This window comes from Phoca vitulina, unplaced genomic scaffold (genome assembly GCF_004348235.1).
Source record: "Phoca vitulina isolate PV1807 unplaced genomic scaffold, GSC_HSeal_1.0 scaffold12, whole genome shotgun sequence".
Taxonomy (NCBI): domain Eukaryota; kingdom Metazoa; phylum Chordata; class Mammalia; order Carnivora; family Phocidae; genus Phoca; species Phoca vitulina.
In genome coordinates this window covers 25,863,453-25,880,946 of record NW_022589715.1, presented here as the reverse complement: position 1 = coordinate 25,880,946, position 17,494 = coordinate 25,863,453, and the positions used below count along the sequence as shown (strand labels likewise).

At 46.8% G+C, this 17,494-nt stretch overlaps 1 protein-coding gene across 2 annotated transcripts in view; it reads right to left on the bottom strand.

Moving 5' to 3' along the window:
• Positions 1-12,080: 12,080 nt before the first annotated feature.
• Positions 12,081-17,494, bottom strand: part of TGFA (transforming growth factor alpha) — a 105,508-nt gene continuing 100,094 nt past the window's right edge. For both annotated transcript variants that reach the window (XM_032410792.1, XM_032410793.1), the window contains exons 5-6: positions 16,837-16,946; positions 12,081-14,979 (exon numbers count right to left, since the gene is read on the bottom strand). In XM_032410792.1, coding sequence (XP_032266683.1) covers positions 14,972-14,979; positions 16,837-16,946 — 118 coding nt within the window. In that variant the 3' untranslated portion in view covers positions 12,081-14,971. The remainder of the gene's footprint in view (positions 14,980-16,836; positions 16,947-17,494) is intronic.

The following is a 17,494-nucleotide window of genomic DNA, read 5'->3' as shown; positions in this document are numbered from 1 at the left end:
TTTGTGGCATCAAATTATCGGATCTTTAAAGATCTCTTCTTTATTTCTTTTCTTTTCTTTTTTTTTAATATTTTATTTATTTATTTTAGAGAGAGAGCGAGGAGAGGGGCAGAGGGAGAGGGAGAGAATCTCAAGCAGACTTCCCACCGACTGTAAGCCCGATGTGGGCTCCATCCCACCACCTCAAGATCACGACCTGAGCTGAAACCAAGAGTCGGACACCCAACTGACAGAGCCACCCAGGCTCCCCAAAGGTCCCTTCTGTATTTCTAAAACTGTCATTCTAAGATACATTTTAAAGTTGACTGCCAAATGATGAAAATTTGAAAACCACCTCAACATGCACTCAGTGTGCACTAATGTTGCATTTAGGGTGCTTGAAGATTCATTATTTGATGTAAATTTAAATGGGCTGTTACTCAGCAGTCAGATTTAAGCCTGTCTGGGTCAATGTCCACAAGTAGGTAAAGGCGGTCCTCCATCGGTGCAGTTCGAATGTCAGTTACAATGGTATATACTGTGAGTAGCTACCTGAACTACAAATACCCCTGCTAGCTATTTGGTCCACAGATCATTATGTAACAGATGTGCTTCACGATCAGTGACCAGTCATGGTACTTCTCTCAAATTCTGCTAATGATTTGTTACTGACATCCGTCATTCAGTTTGCTCATAGACAGCAAAGCATGGGTGCGTTGTCTCCTTCTGTGACATTTTACAAAAATGGATCATCAAAAGAACTGGCCAACAAAGATGAAAGTGTAGTGAAGAAATGAGAACTGTTAATGCTAGGGCGCCTGGGTGGCTCAGTCGTTAAGCGTCTGCCTTCAGCTCAGGTCATGATCCCAGGATCCTGGGATCGAGCCCCGCATCGGGCTCCCTGCTCGGCGGGAAGCCTGCTTCTCCCTCTCCCACTCCCCCTGCTTGTGTTCCTGCTCTCGCTATCTCTCTCTCTGTCAAATAAATAAATAAAATCTTAAAAAAAAAAAAAAGAAAACTGTTAATGCTAGAAGTGAGATTTGAATTGAACGTAAATGGAGTTGTAGAAGAAATCACTGATGGGAATGTTGACGCTGCTGCTATTCCAGAGCCGAAATTCGCAGCTAGAGGAACCTCGTGAAGGCATGCCTAGTGTAAATGGGGAAACTGGTTGTGATGAAAAGGATGAATGTGGCCCAAAGGAAGTGATGGTAAAAAAAAATTCACAGTAAAGGAAATTGCAGAGAGATTTTACAATGTTGTAAGCACAGCTGATAAAATGGCAGAAGCGGATCCAAACTTAAAAAGAGTATGCCAAGTTGCAATGGTATAGAAAAGATGCTTACTCAGTATCATAAGGTAACAAGAAAGGCAAGTACTGTTCAAACTACTCTCGATTAGTTGTTTACAATGAAATAACACAAATCTCAATGTTTCTAATGTTTTAAATTATAGTGTACTAATACTTATTACAATTATTCATTTTATTTTACACTTATAACTGACGGTAAGAGTTTTTAATATTTTGACAGATTTTTAAAGGTCACAGAACAATCATTTCCCCCATCAATTATTAAGATTGCTTTGAACGGCCATTTTTATGGTCTGACATTACTGTACAAGGCAAGGATTGTCTGCAGCTGGGGACAGTGCCTACTTCAGAGAAAATTAATTTTGATAAAACTAGGTGGTTGAGTGTTAAACTATTTTGGAAATAATCTACATATCTAAGTGCTAAAATACTTCTTCTCCCTATTTTTCCTCAAAAAAAAAGTTTTAATATTGTATTTTTTCATTATGCCTATTTAGGAGACCAGACTTTTAGTGAGCATGCAAAATGTTAACAGAGAAAAGTATATCTAATTTAGAGTACTCTGTAATAAAAGCTGAGTTTTGGGAAGATTAAAAAAAAAAAGACAGGAAATCCAGAGCCAATTAAGAAAAAAGTAGACAAAATCGCCTACATATATAACAGTTTTTTTAAACATGGCAGAAGACACCATAAATAAAGTCAAAAGACATTTTGGGAAAGTATTTGTAATACAAATGACAGAAAAACAGTTAATATCACACAAAAAGATTGTACAAGTTAGGGGTGCCTGGGTGGCTCAGTCGGTTAAGCGGCTGCCTTCGGCCCAGGTCATGATTCCGGAGTCCTGGGATCAAGCCCCACGTCGGGCTTCCTGCTGAGCTGGGAGCCTGCTTCTCCCTCTCCCTGTCACTCCCCCTGCTTGTACTCTCTCTCTCTAGTAAAAAATAAAAAATCTTAAAAAAAAAAAAAAAAGATTGTACAGGTTATAAGGAAAAGAAAAGCCAATTAAAAATGAATTAAAAATTTGAATAATAATTCAGAGAAGAGTAAATCCAAATGACCAATTATCGTATGACAAGATGCTCAATCTTATTGTCAGGAAAATGCAAATTAAAACATCACTGGTATACTTTTTCATATATCAGACCAGTAAAAATGCAAAAAGTTTTCATATATGGGGTTGATAAGGATGCAGAAAATGAACACTCAATGAAAGAAGTGTGAATTATTACAATTTATTTGTAAACTGTCCTGGCAATATCTATTAAAATAAAATATACACTATGATAGACACTGTTAGTTGCCTAACCAATATCCACAGCTTTTTTCTTCCTTTCCAGTAGAATCATAATTTTGTTTATGGAAGCACGGTGATAAATTGTAATTGATTTAAACCATCAGGACAATACTGTTTTTTTCCAGTTACTCAATTTCCCAGTCTAGCAGTAGTCATATAACCCACTTCTGGTCAAGAAAATGTAAAGGAGGGGCACCTGGGTGGCTCAGTCGTTAAACATCTGCCTTCGGCTCAGGTCATAATCCCAGGGTCCTGGGATCGAGCCCTGCATCGGGCTCCCTGCTCCGCAGGAAGCCTGCTTCTCCCTCTCCCACTCCCCCTGCTTGTGTTCCCTTTCTCGCTGTCTCTGTCAAATAAATAAATTCCTTAAAAAAAAAAAAGACAATGTAAAGGAAAGACTGCTGACAAATCTCTGGGAAGGCCTTTGCTTTGCTTTGCTTATATAAGATACAAATATGAATGTTGCTACCTTTCCCCCTTTACCTTGAATATAAACATGACTGATGCCTGGAGTTTGGCAGCCATTTTGTAACCATGAGGAAGCAAGTGTGAGGACAAAATGCTAATACGCTTAGGATAGCAGAACAGAAAAACATATGAGAGCTTGGGTTCTTCAATCAATACCCATTACTACTTACCTCCAGACGTTTGTAACCCTTGTTTGTTTAAACCTCTGTTAGTCAGTTTCCATTATTGATCGCCACATATACCTCTAATTGGACACATACATTCCTTTTGACTCAGGCAATTCTGTATGTGACTCCATCCTAGAGAAATGAAAGTACCAGTATGTAGAGATTTATGCAGAATTTATGTGTAACATTGTTTTTGGAAGCAAAGAACTGAGAACAAATGGAATGTCTATCAGTAGCCAGATGGCTAAATAAAATGTAGTATATCCATACAACAAATTGTTATATAACCATTAGAAAGAATGATTTAAAAGGAAGTCTATTGAACTTGAGGGATGTTCATGATGAATTATTACATAAAAATAGCAAACTGAATAGTTAATATTTATAGTACAATCCATTATTTGTGGAAAAGATCTCCGTATGTATATAAAGGTTTGTATATTTCTACACAAGCTTAGGAAAAAGGGATTAAAAAATGCCTGCAGGAATGAGGGGAGAAACACATTTTAATGAAACAAGGCTGGTAGAAGAAAATAATCTGCCTTAAATATTTTTTAAAAAGGTTTTATTTATTTATTTATGGGCTCCCTGCTCAGCGGGAAGCCTGCTTCTCCCTCTCCCACTTCCCTTGCTTGTGTTCCTTCTCTTGCCGTGTCTGTCAAATAAATAAAATAAAGTCTTAAAAAAAATTTATTTATTTATTTATTTATTTAGAGAGAGTGAGAGAGCGCACACATACCTGTATGCACGCGCATGAATGTGAACAGGGGGAGGGGCATAGGGAGAGGGAGAGAATCTCAAGCAGACTCTGTGCTGAGCATGGAACCTGACCTGGGGCTTGATCTCACAACCCTGAGATCATGACCTGAGCCGAAATTTAGTTAGTCACCCAACCAACTAAGCCACCCAGGTGCCCCAATCTGCCTTAAATATTATCAAACTTTATTTTTATTGAACTATGAAGAGAAGCATCTAATGTGGCATAAATATACATAGTATTGGCAATTATGTTTTAAATACAGAGCTGAATAAGAGAAAAAAATTTTTAGACACACAAAACATAAATTTTATTATATAATAATTTTTATAAATAGACTTTTTAAATACTTTTTCAAAGTTTTTTTTTAAATTCCAGTTTGGTTAACATACAGTGTTATATTAATTTCAGGTGTACAATATAGTGATTCAACAATTCCATACATTACTCAGTGCTCATCATAAGTACACTCCTTAATCCCCATCATCTATTTCACCCATCCCCTCACCCACCTCTCCTCTGACAACCATCAGTTTGTTCTCTAGAGTTGAGAGTCTGTTTTTTGGTTTGTCTCTTTTTCTTTATTCATTTGTTTTGTTTCTTAAATTCCACATATAAGTGAAATCATATGGTATTTGTCTTTCTCTGACTGACTTATTTCATTTAGCATAATACTCTCTAGCTCCATCCATGTTGTTGCAAACGGCAAGATTTCATTCTTTTTTATGGCTCAGTAATATTCCATTGTATATGTATACCACCTCTTCTTTATCCATTCATCAATCGAGGGACACTTGGGTTGCTTCCATAACTTGGCTACTGTAAATAATGCTGCAATAAACACAGGGCACATATATCTTTTAAATTAGCATTTTTGTTTTTTTTTTTGGGTAAATACCCAGTAGTAGAATTACTGGATCACGTGGTAGTTCTATTTTCAACTTTTTGAGGAACCTCCATATTGTTTTCCAGAGTGGCTGCACCAGTTTGCATTCCCACCAATAGTGCATGAGGATTCCTTTCCCTCCCCATCCTTACCAACACTGTTGTTTCTTGTATTTTTGATTTTAGCCATTCTGACAGGTGTGAAGTGATATCTCATTGGGGTTTTGATTTGCATTTCCCTGATGATGAGTGATGTTGAGTATCTTTCATATGTCTGTTGGCCATCTGGATGTCTTCTTTGGAGAAATCTCTTCTTCTTGTCTTCTGCCCATTTTTTAATTGGGTTATATGTTTTTTGGGTTTTGAGTATAAACTGAATAGAAGAAAATTTTAAAATTATACATTTTTGTTTTCTCATGGTTCCTTACTCCCTTTTTTGTAGAACATGAATTCCAATTTTATTTCCTTCTGTACCAAGAATTCAAAGATAGGTCTTATTTTCCTTCTAATGATGTAATGGCAGAATTTAGTTTTGAATCTTTTAGCTGGTGGTGATACTTAGTTTTCAGAATGAAAAATATCTGTTAACAACTGTGGTACTTCTAAACAGAGACATACTGTTTGCACAATTAAAAAAAATAATTAGGGCGACTATCACAGGAAGACTTGTAGAGATCGGTGCACCAGTGTCTTAGTTTTCAGTGCCAGATCTTAAAAAACTCTTCATAGTTCTTTATCTACACCATCAGTGTTAATTAAGAAATACAACTGAGTAATGCTAATACATTTTCACAACTTTAATGACGAGGGCTCATTTACAGAATTCAATCTTCACCTCCTCAAATTAGAGTGAACTTCAGATCATCACTTTCATTACTAGAAAACTGATTTTTGTGTAGGAAAATGAGCCAGGTTATTTCTTATCAAGTAAGTTTCCCAAAGACATTTGAGATGGGCCTTGAGAGAATTATGCTAAGTGAAGTAAGTCAAACAGAAAGATAAATACTATACGATTTCACTTCTATATGAAATCTAAAAAAGCTGATCTCAGAGCAACAGAGAGTGGAATGATGGTTGCAAGGAGCTGGGGGTGGGGGAGATGGGGAGATGTTGGTCAAAGGGTACAAACATCCAGTTATAAGAGGAATAAGTCCTGGGGATCCGATGTACAACATGGTGACTATAGTTGACAATACTGTATCGTATACTTGAAAGTTACTGATAGATGAGATCTTCAGTGTTCTTACTACACACACAAAAATGGTCATTATGTGAGGGGATGGAGGTATTAACTAACTTCATGTGGTAATCATTTTGCAATAAATACATGTATCAAATTATCACACCGTACACCTTAAACTTACATAATGTTATATGTCAATTATACCCTAATAAAACTGTGGAAGGAAAAAGAGGAAAACAAAACATTCCTGTCAAATCCACTGGGTCTGTGACAAAGTTCTTGGTAAACCACTGGTCAGAACATGTAATGCATTTTTGCCGAGAAGCAAAGCTTCTCAGGATAGATAGGGAAGCAGGAAGGGTCACAAAGACCTTTTGACCTGTGAGGTGTCTGACAGGTAGCAGTCAATGCCAAGTCCCTTCACCGATCACCCAGCCCCCCAGGACCCCATGGTCCCAATGACACTGCCTCAGGAGGCATACATGGGTCCATCAACATAGCCGATGATTTTGTTACACAAAATGTTACTGCATTACCTTCCATGTCTCAGGCACCAGGCTAAATGCTTGGCTATAAAGACAGAGAGGACAGAGGTTCTTGACCTTGAGAAGCTCATGACCTGGGGCACAGGACCACTGGTATGGCCACTGGTCATAGGCTATGTAACAGAAGTGCGCATAACGTGAGGGCTCTGTATGGGGGCTCTGGGCAGGCCTCAGAGAGAAAGTGAGGTGTGAGCCTTCTGTTCTAGAAGGAACAGAAGCGTGCTTTGACACAGAAGCAGAAAACAGGCATTTCCAGCAAGGAGAACTGCGCCGGCAGAGAGGCGTGAAAAGGCCTGGCAGAGCCGGAGACAAGAAGACAGCTTGAGAGTGGAGGCTGCAGACGGATGGTGACCTGCAGACAGATTTTGGTGGGGCCACCGCGTGGTTTATACATTTGAGCCACATTTAGAAATGGAGCTATTTTATGAAAAAGTCCAGATTTCCTGCTTCTCTTGAAAAAAAAAAACGGAAAATCTGGCCACCGTGCTGGATATCCAGGAGAAGGAGCAGGAGGGGAGGCGTGGCGCCCCCTTCTGAAGAGGTCTGGGCCCTCCAGCTCTTCACAAGGGCTGCCTCCCACCCCAGATTCCCCGACTCGGGCGTTTGCATTCACGCTTCCAGCAAACAGTCCCACTCACACCGATTACCAGCTTCACTCCTGGAAGCATCTGAATTTCTTGCCTCTGGCTAAGCATTCTTGGAAATTAAAGAGCAAGCAGGGGAAAGATTGGCAGAGTGTCCGTGGGGAGCCATCATCAGCCCCTGGGCCGAAGGGACAGGGAGAGGGGAGGAAGTGGTGTAAATGAAGTGTGGTGAGGGCCCAGCCCTGGGGTGTGAATCCTGTGCAGCAGGGAGGGAGTGGGGGTGAAACACCTCAGCTCTCCCCTGGGGCCACGCAGTGGCCATACCAGAAGCCACGGGGTGAGAGGGCCCTGGGCAGGCTGTCCACAGGGGTACAGGGTGGACCACGGATCTGAGAGGGCAAGTCACCAGCACACCTAGGCACTTAGGGATAGAGAGAGCCAGGAAAGGCCCTCTCCTGAGAGTCATTTGGGCTGTGGTCCCTCAATGGGGACCCTCCTAAGGATGGTAAAGCCACAGGCTTGAATGCCAGCAGGTGGGAGGGAAGGGGTTGGGCAGGGCCTGAGATGCCTCCTCCATTACCAGGAAGGCCTGGGAGGCCACAAGACCCATAGCAGGACAAGGGCAGGACAGAGGCTCAAGTCTGGGCTCCCAGACTATTCCAGAAGGGGGCTGTGGGAAGGCTTGGAATGCTGGTAGCTCATGGTGGTTAGAGTGCTGGAGGTGGACTGGACCCCAAAGGCTTTCCAGCACATGGTCGAGTCCACCAGGGGACCCTCTGTGCCCTGGAGGTCACCCAGCTGCTGCTCGAAGGCTTTGGTGGTAGGGAGTCCCCTAGCCCAGGGGGCGGCTCTGGCTATGGAAAAGATCCTCTATTGAGCAGAAATCCACATTTTTGCCTCTGGCTCTACTCCTTGAGGCCACACTGCACAACATTCTCTGTCCAAGGACAGTTTCCTCACTCCTCTGGGTCATTTGCCACTTCTAAAGGTCGCAAACCAGGAGCATGACCCTCTGCTTGTGGCCCCATTTGCCACTGGCTCTCTGGAAATATTTCTCATGACACATCCCTCTCCCCATGCCTTCTTCTACCTTGAACTGAAGGTCAGCAGAGGATCAGAGAGGGGAGCCTCCCTTGAACCGGACAATATATTAGGGGCATTTCGGATAGCACTAGGTTTTTTTTATTCCAAAAATCAGGCTGAGCAACTAGAGAGGCAGGAGCTAGACAGACGGGCACTGGGGGCTCAGTAACACCCCAGGGGAGCACAGCCAGCAAGCAGCAGGCCTGCAACCAACCCGGTCTTCGCCCCCGGGCCTCCTTCCACCACAGGGGTCCAGAACCCTTGCACTCTGGCTCACTCTGCTGCGGGATCTCCTTAGGGACCAAAGGCAGGTGGGAGAGTCACGCCGCTTCTGTTCTGACGGGCCAGGGTTTAAATGACCCTGGCTCCTCCCGGCACAGCTCTTAGGGGAGGTCACATTCCAGACCTGAGGATTCCCTTTCTGGAACATGCACGGCAGCCCAGTTCCAGGTAGTGGAGCTGTTCCTTCGACCCGCTCTCAGTTGCACTCCCCTGACGGCCCGGGAGGGGCTCCCCGGCAGGACCGGGGCTTACCCCGGGGGGCTTCATGGCACAGGGCAGCCCCTGGTCCTACAGTACTTGAGCAGCGGCGCGCCAGGGCCTGAAGCTTCCACTGGACTAAATGTCCCTGGGAAGAGGCTTTTTTTTTTTTGCTTTTTCTTTCTCTCTCCTGTTTCCCTTTCGGCGTAAGTGTCACCATGTTTTTTATTCCCAGTTGCAAAACTTGGTTCCTGAAAAGCCATCGCCCACTTGTGCGTGACCTCAAGGGCTAGTCACATGGTACTCCTTACGGGCTCCTGTTCTCAGAGTTTTCTCACTTCTCTGCCCTAGATGATCCCACCTGAAAGGAAGTCCAGGATGCCCTGCTTCCCTAGGGGCTACCACCTGCTGGATCATGGGACACGGAAGCATGGACAGGGGTGGAAAGATGGCCTGGGTGGGGACCAGGCACTCACAGCCCCGGACACGAGACCTCTCCTGTGCCGTCTTCTCCCTGGGCTGTGGTGTGTTTAGAAGGCAGTAGGGATTGGATTAGAATCTCCAGGAGAGATTTTAAACAGATGACCCAGCGCCACCCCGACAGATTCTACAGTTTGATTGATCTGGGGTGGGAGACACTAGCTTCATGGAAAAAGCATTGCTAGCCCCAGGCTGTGTGCCCACGAATACGTCACTGTCTATTTTTGAAGGCAAAAGGCTGGGACAGAAACCTCAGGGCCTGCCGAAGCAGCAAGTGCAGAGAGCAAATGTGGAAGAGGGGGTTTCAGAAGATGGAGGAGGGAATGCTGGTGCTGGAATTCCTGGGGGCTGCTGGGCAAAGAGCTCGGAGTTGGCAGGGGGCAAGGTGAGGTCACAGACACCCCAAAATGGGGCGAGGCAGGAGGCAGGGACACAGGGACCAGGCAGAACGGGGGTCTGAAGTTTGGGCCAACAGCATCCAAAAAGACTAGCCCTGTCAGTCCAGATCATGGATTCAAGCTGGCAACTGCAAGTAGCCTGGATAAATGAGGGAAGATTGACTCAAAGTTCATCGGCGCTTTTTCCTGGGGAGAGTGCTGCCTGCAACACGCCGGACAGTCCAGGGCAGCTGGCTAGAACCAGGGGCGGCCACCCGATACCGGCTCTGGCAGAGGGGGGCCCGGCAGGAAGGCTTGGAAATCAGGGAGAAGGAGCGGGACAAGAAGAACATCCCATGGGTTAGAAACAAGGCCTGGAGAGGTCCCTGGAGATGGAATAGGGTCAAGGGGAGGGAGGGAACACGGAGTATGGGCAGCAGGTCTCTCCCTCCTTCTCCCAAGAGGTGGATAAAGGCTCTGTTGAGGGACAGGTACCAGGCCAGCACAGTTGGGACAGGAGTTGCCCAGGTTTTCATCTTCCTGCAGGTCAAGGAGATCCTAAGCCCTCTGGGGCCTGGACAACAGGGTCTCTGGGCTCGCCCTTGCTCTCGAAGCTGAGCATCCCCTGGGACCAAGATCTCACGCCGTTCCGCCACTGTTTTGCTCCCTGCCGCATGAGCTCCTCCTAGGTCACCCGCATGAGGTCCGCACATGGGTTAGAAGAGCAGGGGGTTTAACAAGTGCAGTGAGGCTTGTAAGAACTGGGCTGATAGTTGTAGAAAGTTCATTACAGTGAGAAACTGGGCAGTGGGGAACAGGGTGGGTGACTGAGGGTGGTGGGGGTCAGGGGTGGATGGGCCTGTTTTTTCCTTCAACTAGGCTAAGCAGAGAAATTCCAAATAAATGCAGGCCTTAAGTCATGACCATACGTTCTGATGGCCATTAACTCTGAACACCTAAGGGGTAAACTGCGTTGTTTCATTTCCTCCGCAAAGCCTCTATAAAGCTTTTCCTAAAAACTGTGGCCCCACACTAACTTGCCCTTCGCTGAGTCCTAGAGGACAGTGGTTTTCAAACTTGAGCATGTATTAGAAGCACCTAGAAGGTGGAGGGGGGCGTGGGACACCTCTGGAATTAAATAGGTCTGGGGGCGGGGCTTGACAATTTGCATTCCTGAGAAGGTCCCAGGTGACGCTGACGCTGCTGGTCTGGGGAGCACGGCTGGAGAACCACGGCTATTCACACGGGCTCTCTACCTTAACAATTTAGGCTTTCTTTGCAAGTTGTCTGCAATCGGTCCAGAATTAGTTTTTGCATGTTAGTCTCTCAGCCAGATCTCAGTTCCTTCGGGGGCAGGGATTGTGTGTTTTATATTTTCCTCTGCATCATTTAGCATATTGTCAGATACACAGCGGATGAAGGACTAATACACTGGGAACTTCAGAGGATTCGTTTTCCTCAAGCAGAACAGGGATCAACTCTGGTTAATTTTAGGATTCCCACATTTTGCAAAAGAGCATCTAATTTTTCCTCATCATTCACATGTGTGGAGAAAATTCTTAATTTGTTTTTCAGCAACACGCCAATCTCATGAAAGAAAAGCTCCAGTCTTGATTTAGGAAAAAAAAAAAAGAGTTCATTCCTTCATCCTTCCAAACAAGGTACAGTACAACTGGACAGCAATGCACATGACTGAAAAACACAACTGCATTTTATACTGCTCACTACTCTTTAAATAAGTGTAATTCAGATATTAAGGAAAAGAACTGCTAATCACATTAACACATTACAGAAATCAAAATTAACTTATCACACAAAATAAATTAAAACATTAAATATTAACCTTTTCAGTGCAACATATACAGAAGTCAGAATAACAAGTTCTAAAAAAAAAAAAAAAGCATCAGGTTTGTTATAATAAAGATAATGAAAAGTTGAATACTTCAGTAAGTTACTACCCTAGGAAGAGGGGCTGCTTTTCGGGACTGTGGGTATGTTCACCACGAGGTCTTTCAGAGAGCCTGGTAAAGTCAGCGGCTGGAGAGGACCACTCTTAGGTTCCAACATGGATAACAAACGTATGTGTTCGTCTTGTTTCTGTGATGTCCCCTTTGGGGCCGGGCTTTTGAATCCTCCCCCGTCCTTGGCCAAGCAGGTTGGGAGACACCGAAGCCCAGACCCTACTGGGCGCGCGGGGTCTCCTGAGTAGCGCGGGAACCTTGTCGATCCACTTCTGCCAAAATTGCCCGGAGAAGCGACCTGTGGCCCAGGCCCAGCGAGACAACCTGGCCCTGCAAGATCTGGCTGGAGATGCACCTTCTCCACCTGCAGAGCACAGTTGGCCAGGAAGCTCTAGAACCACACCTCCTCCTGCCTCACCAATGCCCCGGTGGCCGAGTGTCAATCCCACCTCCTCCTTAGGAAGACAGACTCTGGGACACTGCCCACCTCCTCTGCTGGAACACAATGGCCAAGCTCATATCTTGCTTGATTTCGTGTGTCAGAAGCATCTTCCAGATCAGGGCTGACGGCTATCTTTCCATCTAGAAGCAAAGGTTTCTGGCCAGTATGCTTAGAGACGTCACAGCCTGCAGAACAGTGGGAGATCTAGGCTCCAGCAAGTGTCTGCAAGCACCCCCCCTTTTTTTAATGGGGGCTTTTCATTCCTCCTGAGCTAGACATTGGAAGCAGCTCTGCTCCCCGCTCCCAGGTGTGCGGCTGCTGACCAGGAAAAGCCTCAGGAACGAATCCCCAGTCATAATCCTTGGCTTTCTAGAGGCCAAGGAAACATGGAACCTGTAAAGATGGATTCGAAGACGCATTTTTAACCTCAAAAGGGGGCATTTTTACAGCTAACTCAAAATGTACCAACACCATGAAATGGCCCAGGAATCCAATGCTTGCTGGCCATCTGATTTTTAAAGAGAAATCACAAAGAAGCAAGGCTCTCCTATCGTGGGCATGGATGAAGGTCCGTCCAGGCCTGCCGTCACCTAGCCTCTGCTTCCAACTCTTTTCGGACCTGCGGGTTTACGGAGAACTGCCTCGGGAGCACTCACAGGAGGCCCACACCTGTTCACTGCACGGTTCACGGAATGATTGCACAGGCACGACGGAAGGGGCGCGGGCGCCTGTAGCGTGAGGACCAGAGCATTCACAGACACTAAAGGTGAAGTCCTGCAGGGGCGCGAGAAGGTTCTCATCCTCCTCACATCTCTGCAAATATGCCTGGAGACCGAACACGGGTCCTACCCTCTATCAGGTGAAGAAAGCCCCACAAAACATTTCACATTGGTTCCTATTCTCTGAAGGCAACCAGACCTCAAGTAGTCTCCAAAAGACTGAGGAAAGATTGTCCTAAAGTAAAAATGTGACCTGAAGTTAAAAACACACTACCCACTGCCATGGTCTCTCTCGCCAGGCTCTCAGACTTTCAGGAGGCTCCGATGAGAGAGAGGAGTGAAAACGGGGCTCTGCAAACCCGGGTCAGTGGGACCGGTCTCTGAGCAAGATGCTACCAGGGAGCCTCCGCCCGCATCCCTGCTGCTGTAGGATGGACGCAAGAAATGCCAGCTTAAGCCTGGGAGCTGCAGTGATTGCACCGCTAGCGGGGCCAGCCGGCGAGCAGACCCCATTTCTGCCCTCACTGCTTCATTCCATCATTCCATCAAAGTGCCAAAGCTAAGACACGGGTCACACACTTGCCTCAGAATTGTAAGAACTAAGGAGACAATTCATCGAAATGGACATTCGGGGAAGAAGAATTAGGGAAGGACAAAAATAACCTGATAGAAATTTTAAGCCAACTTGACATATTTTAAAGGTCCCTTTCGTGATGGGTGGAGCTTAATAGGTAGAAATCTTTCATTTTTCAAATATTAGTGAATAAAGAGTTCCCTCACATAAGGACTTCACGTATTATTTCACTGTTATTCTGTTTACAATTTTTAATGAAAATTCCTAGGGATGAGCTCTCTGCTGTTTAGCTGGGGGGAACCAGTGTTTTCCACAGGTAAGCCCGATGGGTCAGAACATACCCGGATGCCCGTGAAAACAATTTCTCCTTCTTTCAGGGAAAAGCAAGACCCACCCTGATGGAGGTGACTTGTTAGAGTTTTTGTTAATAAAACCAGCATCCTGAATGGAAAAGGGAAAAAAAAAAAATCACTGGGATATTTCTTCTAATGCTAGAAAATAAATAGGAAAGTTCAATTTCTCCTTTTAAAAATAAAGCCACAAATCAACCAAGCAACAACATGGAAAGTAAATGACCAGCCCCCCTTCCATGGATGTGGCCCCAAACGCCTGTGGCTCTCTGCTTGTGCTCTATTTCTAAGCATCCGCGCTCGGAGGGAGCACTAGGAGGTTAACCCATTCAATCGTGCAGCACTTAGTCCTGTGTTTGTCCCGTGAGGATGCACGCACAGGCACCCTCTACCTCTCTCTCCAACAAAGCTACCCATCTCTGCTGGACTGCCGAACTTTTCTACTGGACTGTATCTGGGGCATTTCCTCGCTTTGTATCTAAAATGGCAAGGCCCCTGAGCCCCAGTCTTCGCTCTCATCAGCAACTCCTCCTCTGGTTCCATCCCGGCAGCCCTGGGGGGCTCTTCCCAAGCCTTAGCCGTCCCAAAGAGGCCAGACGGTTGTCATCAGTCAGCCAGCTTTTCAGCTAGCATTACATACATCATTCGTGTAGAAGTCTGAAAAGGTTTTATGCATTTTACATTGACTTAAGAGATTAAAAATGAAACCATCATCCATCTCATAAATAATTATCTCCGAGGCTGCCGACGGCTTGGGAAGGTCCTCGGCGTCGTGTGCCTGTGGGGGACATCAGGCTGGTTGAGGGGCTCGTGGACAGAGGACATACGCAGCTCCTCTCACACTTGGCATCTTCATGTAACCAACAGTTACCCTGTGTCCATCTTCTTCTCCAATAAATGGATGAGAAAAAACTCAATGACGGCAATCTCCAGGGTTGGGCAGGATGGATACCACTGTGGGGAGATGGGCCCATGAAAAAGAAACACAGCCCAGCCTCCGTGACTGGCAGAAGACAACACCACACACCCCTGGGCTCCGAGGCCGGCAGACGCACACACCTGAGCTAGGTCAACAGGAAGTCCACCCCTTTGCAATTCTTTTTTGACCAGTCTTTAAACCGTGGTCCACTGATTTCTTCTCTAGGTCACACCAAATAACCCCAAGCAGACAGAGTTCTTGACAGAGTTGTGAAGGAAGGCCCACAAAAGACAAAAAAGGCTGCACAGGTGATCGCTGGCAGAGCAGGAAGGTCTGTCGGCTCGTCCTGAAGAAGTCCTTCCTTCCTCAGGCTGCCAGAGTCTACCTGGCCAAACTCCCTCTGGGCTCTTCAGACCACTGGAAGGAAGGAGAAACAAGTTAAGTGCTGCAGGCCAGCCCCCAGTCGTGCTAGGAAAACAACTTGGAGATGCATCAGCCAAGGTCACCAGGTTCTCTTGGGCAGTCAGGCCCAAGTCCAAAATTCCTCTGGTTTCAACCTCAGGGGCAGCAGCTTCTGAAACTGTGCTTCTGGTGCCAAAGGCAAGGCTGATTGAATGTGAAGTGAGTCACGGCAGCAGAGAGTGGGGATGCACCGTGTTGTGAGGAGAGTCAGCCCAGCCGGCGGCCAGTTCCCCTGGAAGGGATGGCTTGGCAGGCAGCTCATGGGCTGGTCCAGGACGCTGGTGGCAGAATGGCTTCCCCTCAGGCCAGCTAAGAATGGACCCATTTGTTTCTCAATGGGTGGGGCTCTGAGGCGTCCCCTGTGGCTCACGGGAGGTGGCAAGGACCTAGCTCCCGGCAGCTCTAGAGTCCAGCGCAGCCTAGACATCTTCCTGTCCTGGTCCCTCCATGGCTCCTCTGGAGGCGGACAGGAGCGGGCTTCAGCCTCAGGGGCCATCTTGGGAGGCTCAAAGCTAATGTCCTCCCAAATGTGGGCAGAGAAGTAACATTAATAAGAAACTTCCTCTACCTTAAATGACTCTCCTGAGGTGCACACAAATGGCACAAAATCTACTATAAATTTTCTTTTAAAGATTTAAACTATTTTCCTATTGGTTCCAAGCAACAATATAAAAACTTCATTAGCTCAGTGGATGGTGTTCTGAGGCAGTGGAAGAGAGAGGTGAGTGGGGCCTTCAGAGGCCCTGGTTCTCATCCTAGTTCCCCTGTGGACTGATGGTTGGACCCAAGTGGACCTTTGGCAGACTCAGTTTACCCGCATCACTCACAAATCCTCCTCCTCCTAAGGCCATTGTAAGGATTAATGGATTAGCATCCTCAAGAGCTGTGGGCCTCCTAACTGACGAGGACTGCTCCTGCACAATTACTATGGCTCCTGAAGAATAAACTGCTCCTGGGCCTTCAGCGCCTTGTGGGGCTGATTGCCAAGAGGTTTAACAGACACATTGGAGTTCCAGCTTCCCGCCGCCCTTCCTCCTACCTTCTTCATGCAACTGTGAGCTTCTGGAATGCCAACTATTAACTAGAGGAGGTCCCCCTTGGGGGATGAGCCTGTGGTGACTGTCTCCTGTCCCACTACTTCCTGAAAAGGAACTTCGAATTTATGATGGGCTCTACTGGTCACAAGAGCAGTTCAGAAAAACTTGTTGATGTGTGGCTTTCTAGGGCTTGTCTGGATAAAGGAGCCATTTGCCTCCGTGAGCCCCAAGCTGGTCATGCTCAGGTGAGGACTCCTGAGATGCGGGTTTGGTCCCACTTCTGGATGCCCAGTATTCTTCATGGATGTCAGTGAAAATATTCACAAAACAGTGGTAGGCTTAAAGATCACAGGATCTGAGAGCTAGAGTCCTGCGAGACCTGTGGGCCAAATCCCTCCTTTCACCGATGGGAAAGGGCAGGGGACTTTCTCAAGGGAAAGAGAATGAAAATCGGTTGTGCGTCTACGGTTTGTGATACGCTCTACTCGGTCCTTTATATCAGTACTCATTCAACTTGCACATCTTTTAAATAAGAAAACGGAGGCTCAGAGAGGCCAATCAACTTGTCAAAGGTCACACAGACCAGTAAAGATAAAAGCGCTTCCTTCTGAGTAAAACATACCTTAGGATAAACTAAACCTGACTTGGGAGGGTAAACACCCTCTTCCTGCTTCACCCTCTAAGAACATCTGCCCTGCCCTGGAGAAGGCGCTGGTTTCTCCACCCAACTGTGTCTCACAAGGGAAAGGGGTCCCTCCTCGCCGCGGCCCCTTACCTGTTTCTGAGTGGCAGCACGCGGTCCTTCCCTTCAGCAGGGCACTGGGCTTCTCGTGCCGGCAGACCAGAGCCTGGCACCACTCACAGTGTTTTCGGACCTGGCAGCAGCTGTGGACAGAGAACACGGGCTGGGCAGGAGCCTGGGGCGGGGGTGCCCGGCTGGGGCAGCGGCCGCCGAAGAGCCTGGCGCAGCTCTGGGCTCTAGGGCAGCCTTCCCGTGGAGGCCTCCGGAGGGCCGGCCACACACAGCAGGGGGCTGAGCGCCTTGTAGGGCGGTGGCTTTTGGGGCAGATGCTGGCCAGCAACAAAAGCACCTGCTGGCCCCTCAGGGACCGGCTCTGTGAGCACAGCTCTGCTCCCGGCTTGCGGGGCAACCTGGCCGCCTCCCCGGCTGCTTTCTCCACAACACAGCAGGTGGGGGGCTCAGAACGGCTGTCAGGGTTGGGACAAAGCAGCCACTGCCGGCTGGCAGGGCTGTGGGGGCTTGGGGAGGGCAAGCAGCCCTCAGGTCTTGCCAGCAGCAAAGCAAGGAACGTGGATGGGCTGAACGGACCGTGGGAAGAATGAGAGAACGAGTCACGAATCGCCACGGCTTTGAATCTTTCCGTGGACTACCATTCTCCAGCTCTGGCAAACCCAACCTCTTGGGGAACCCG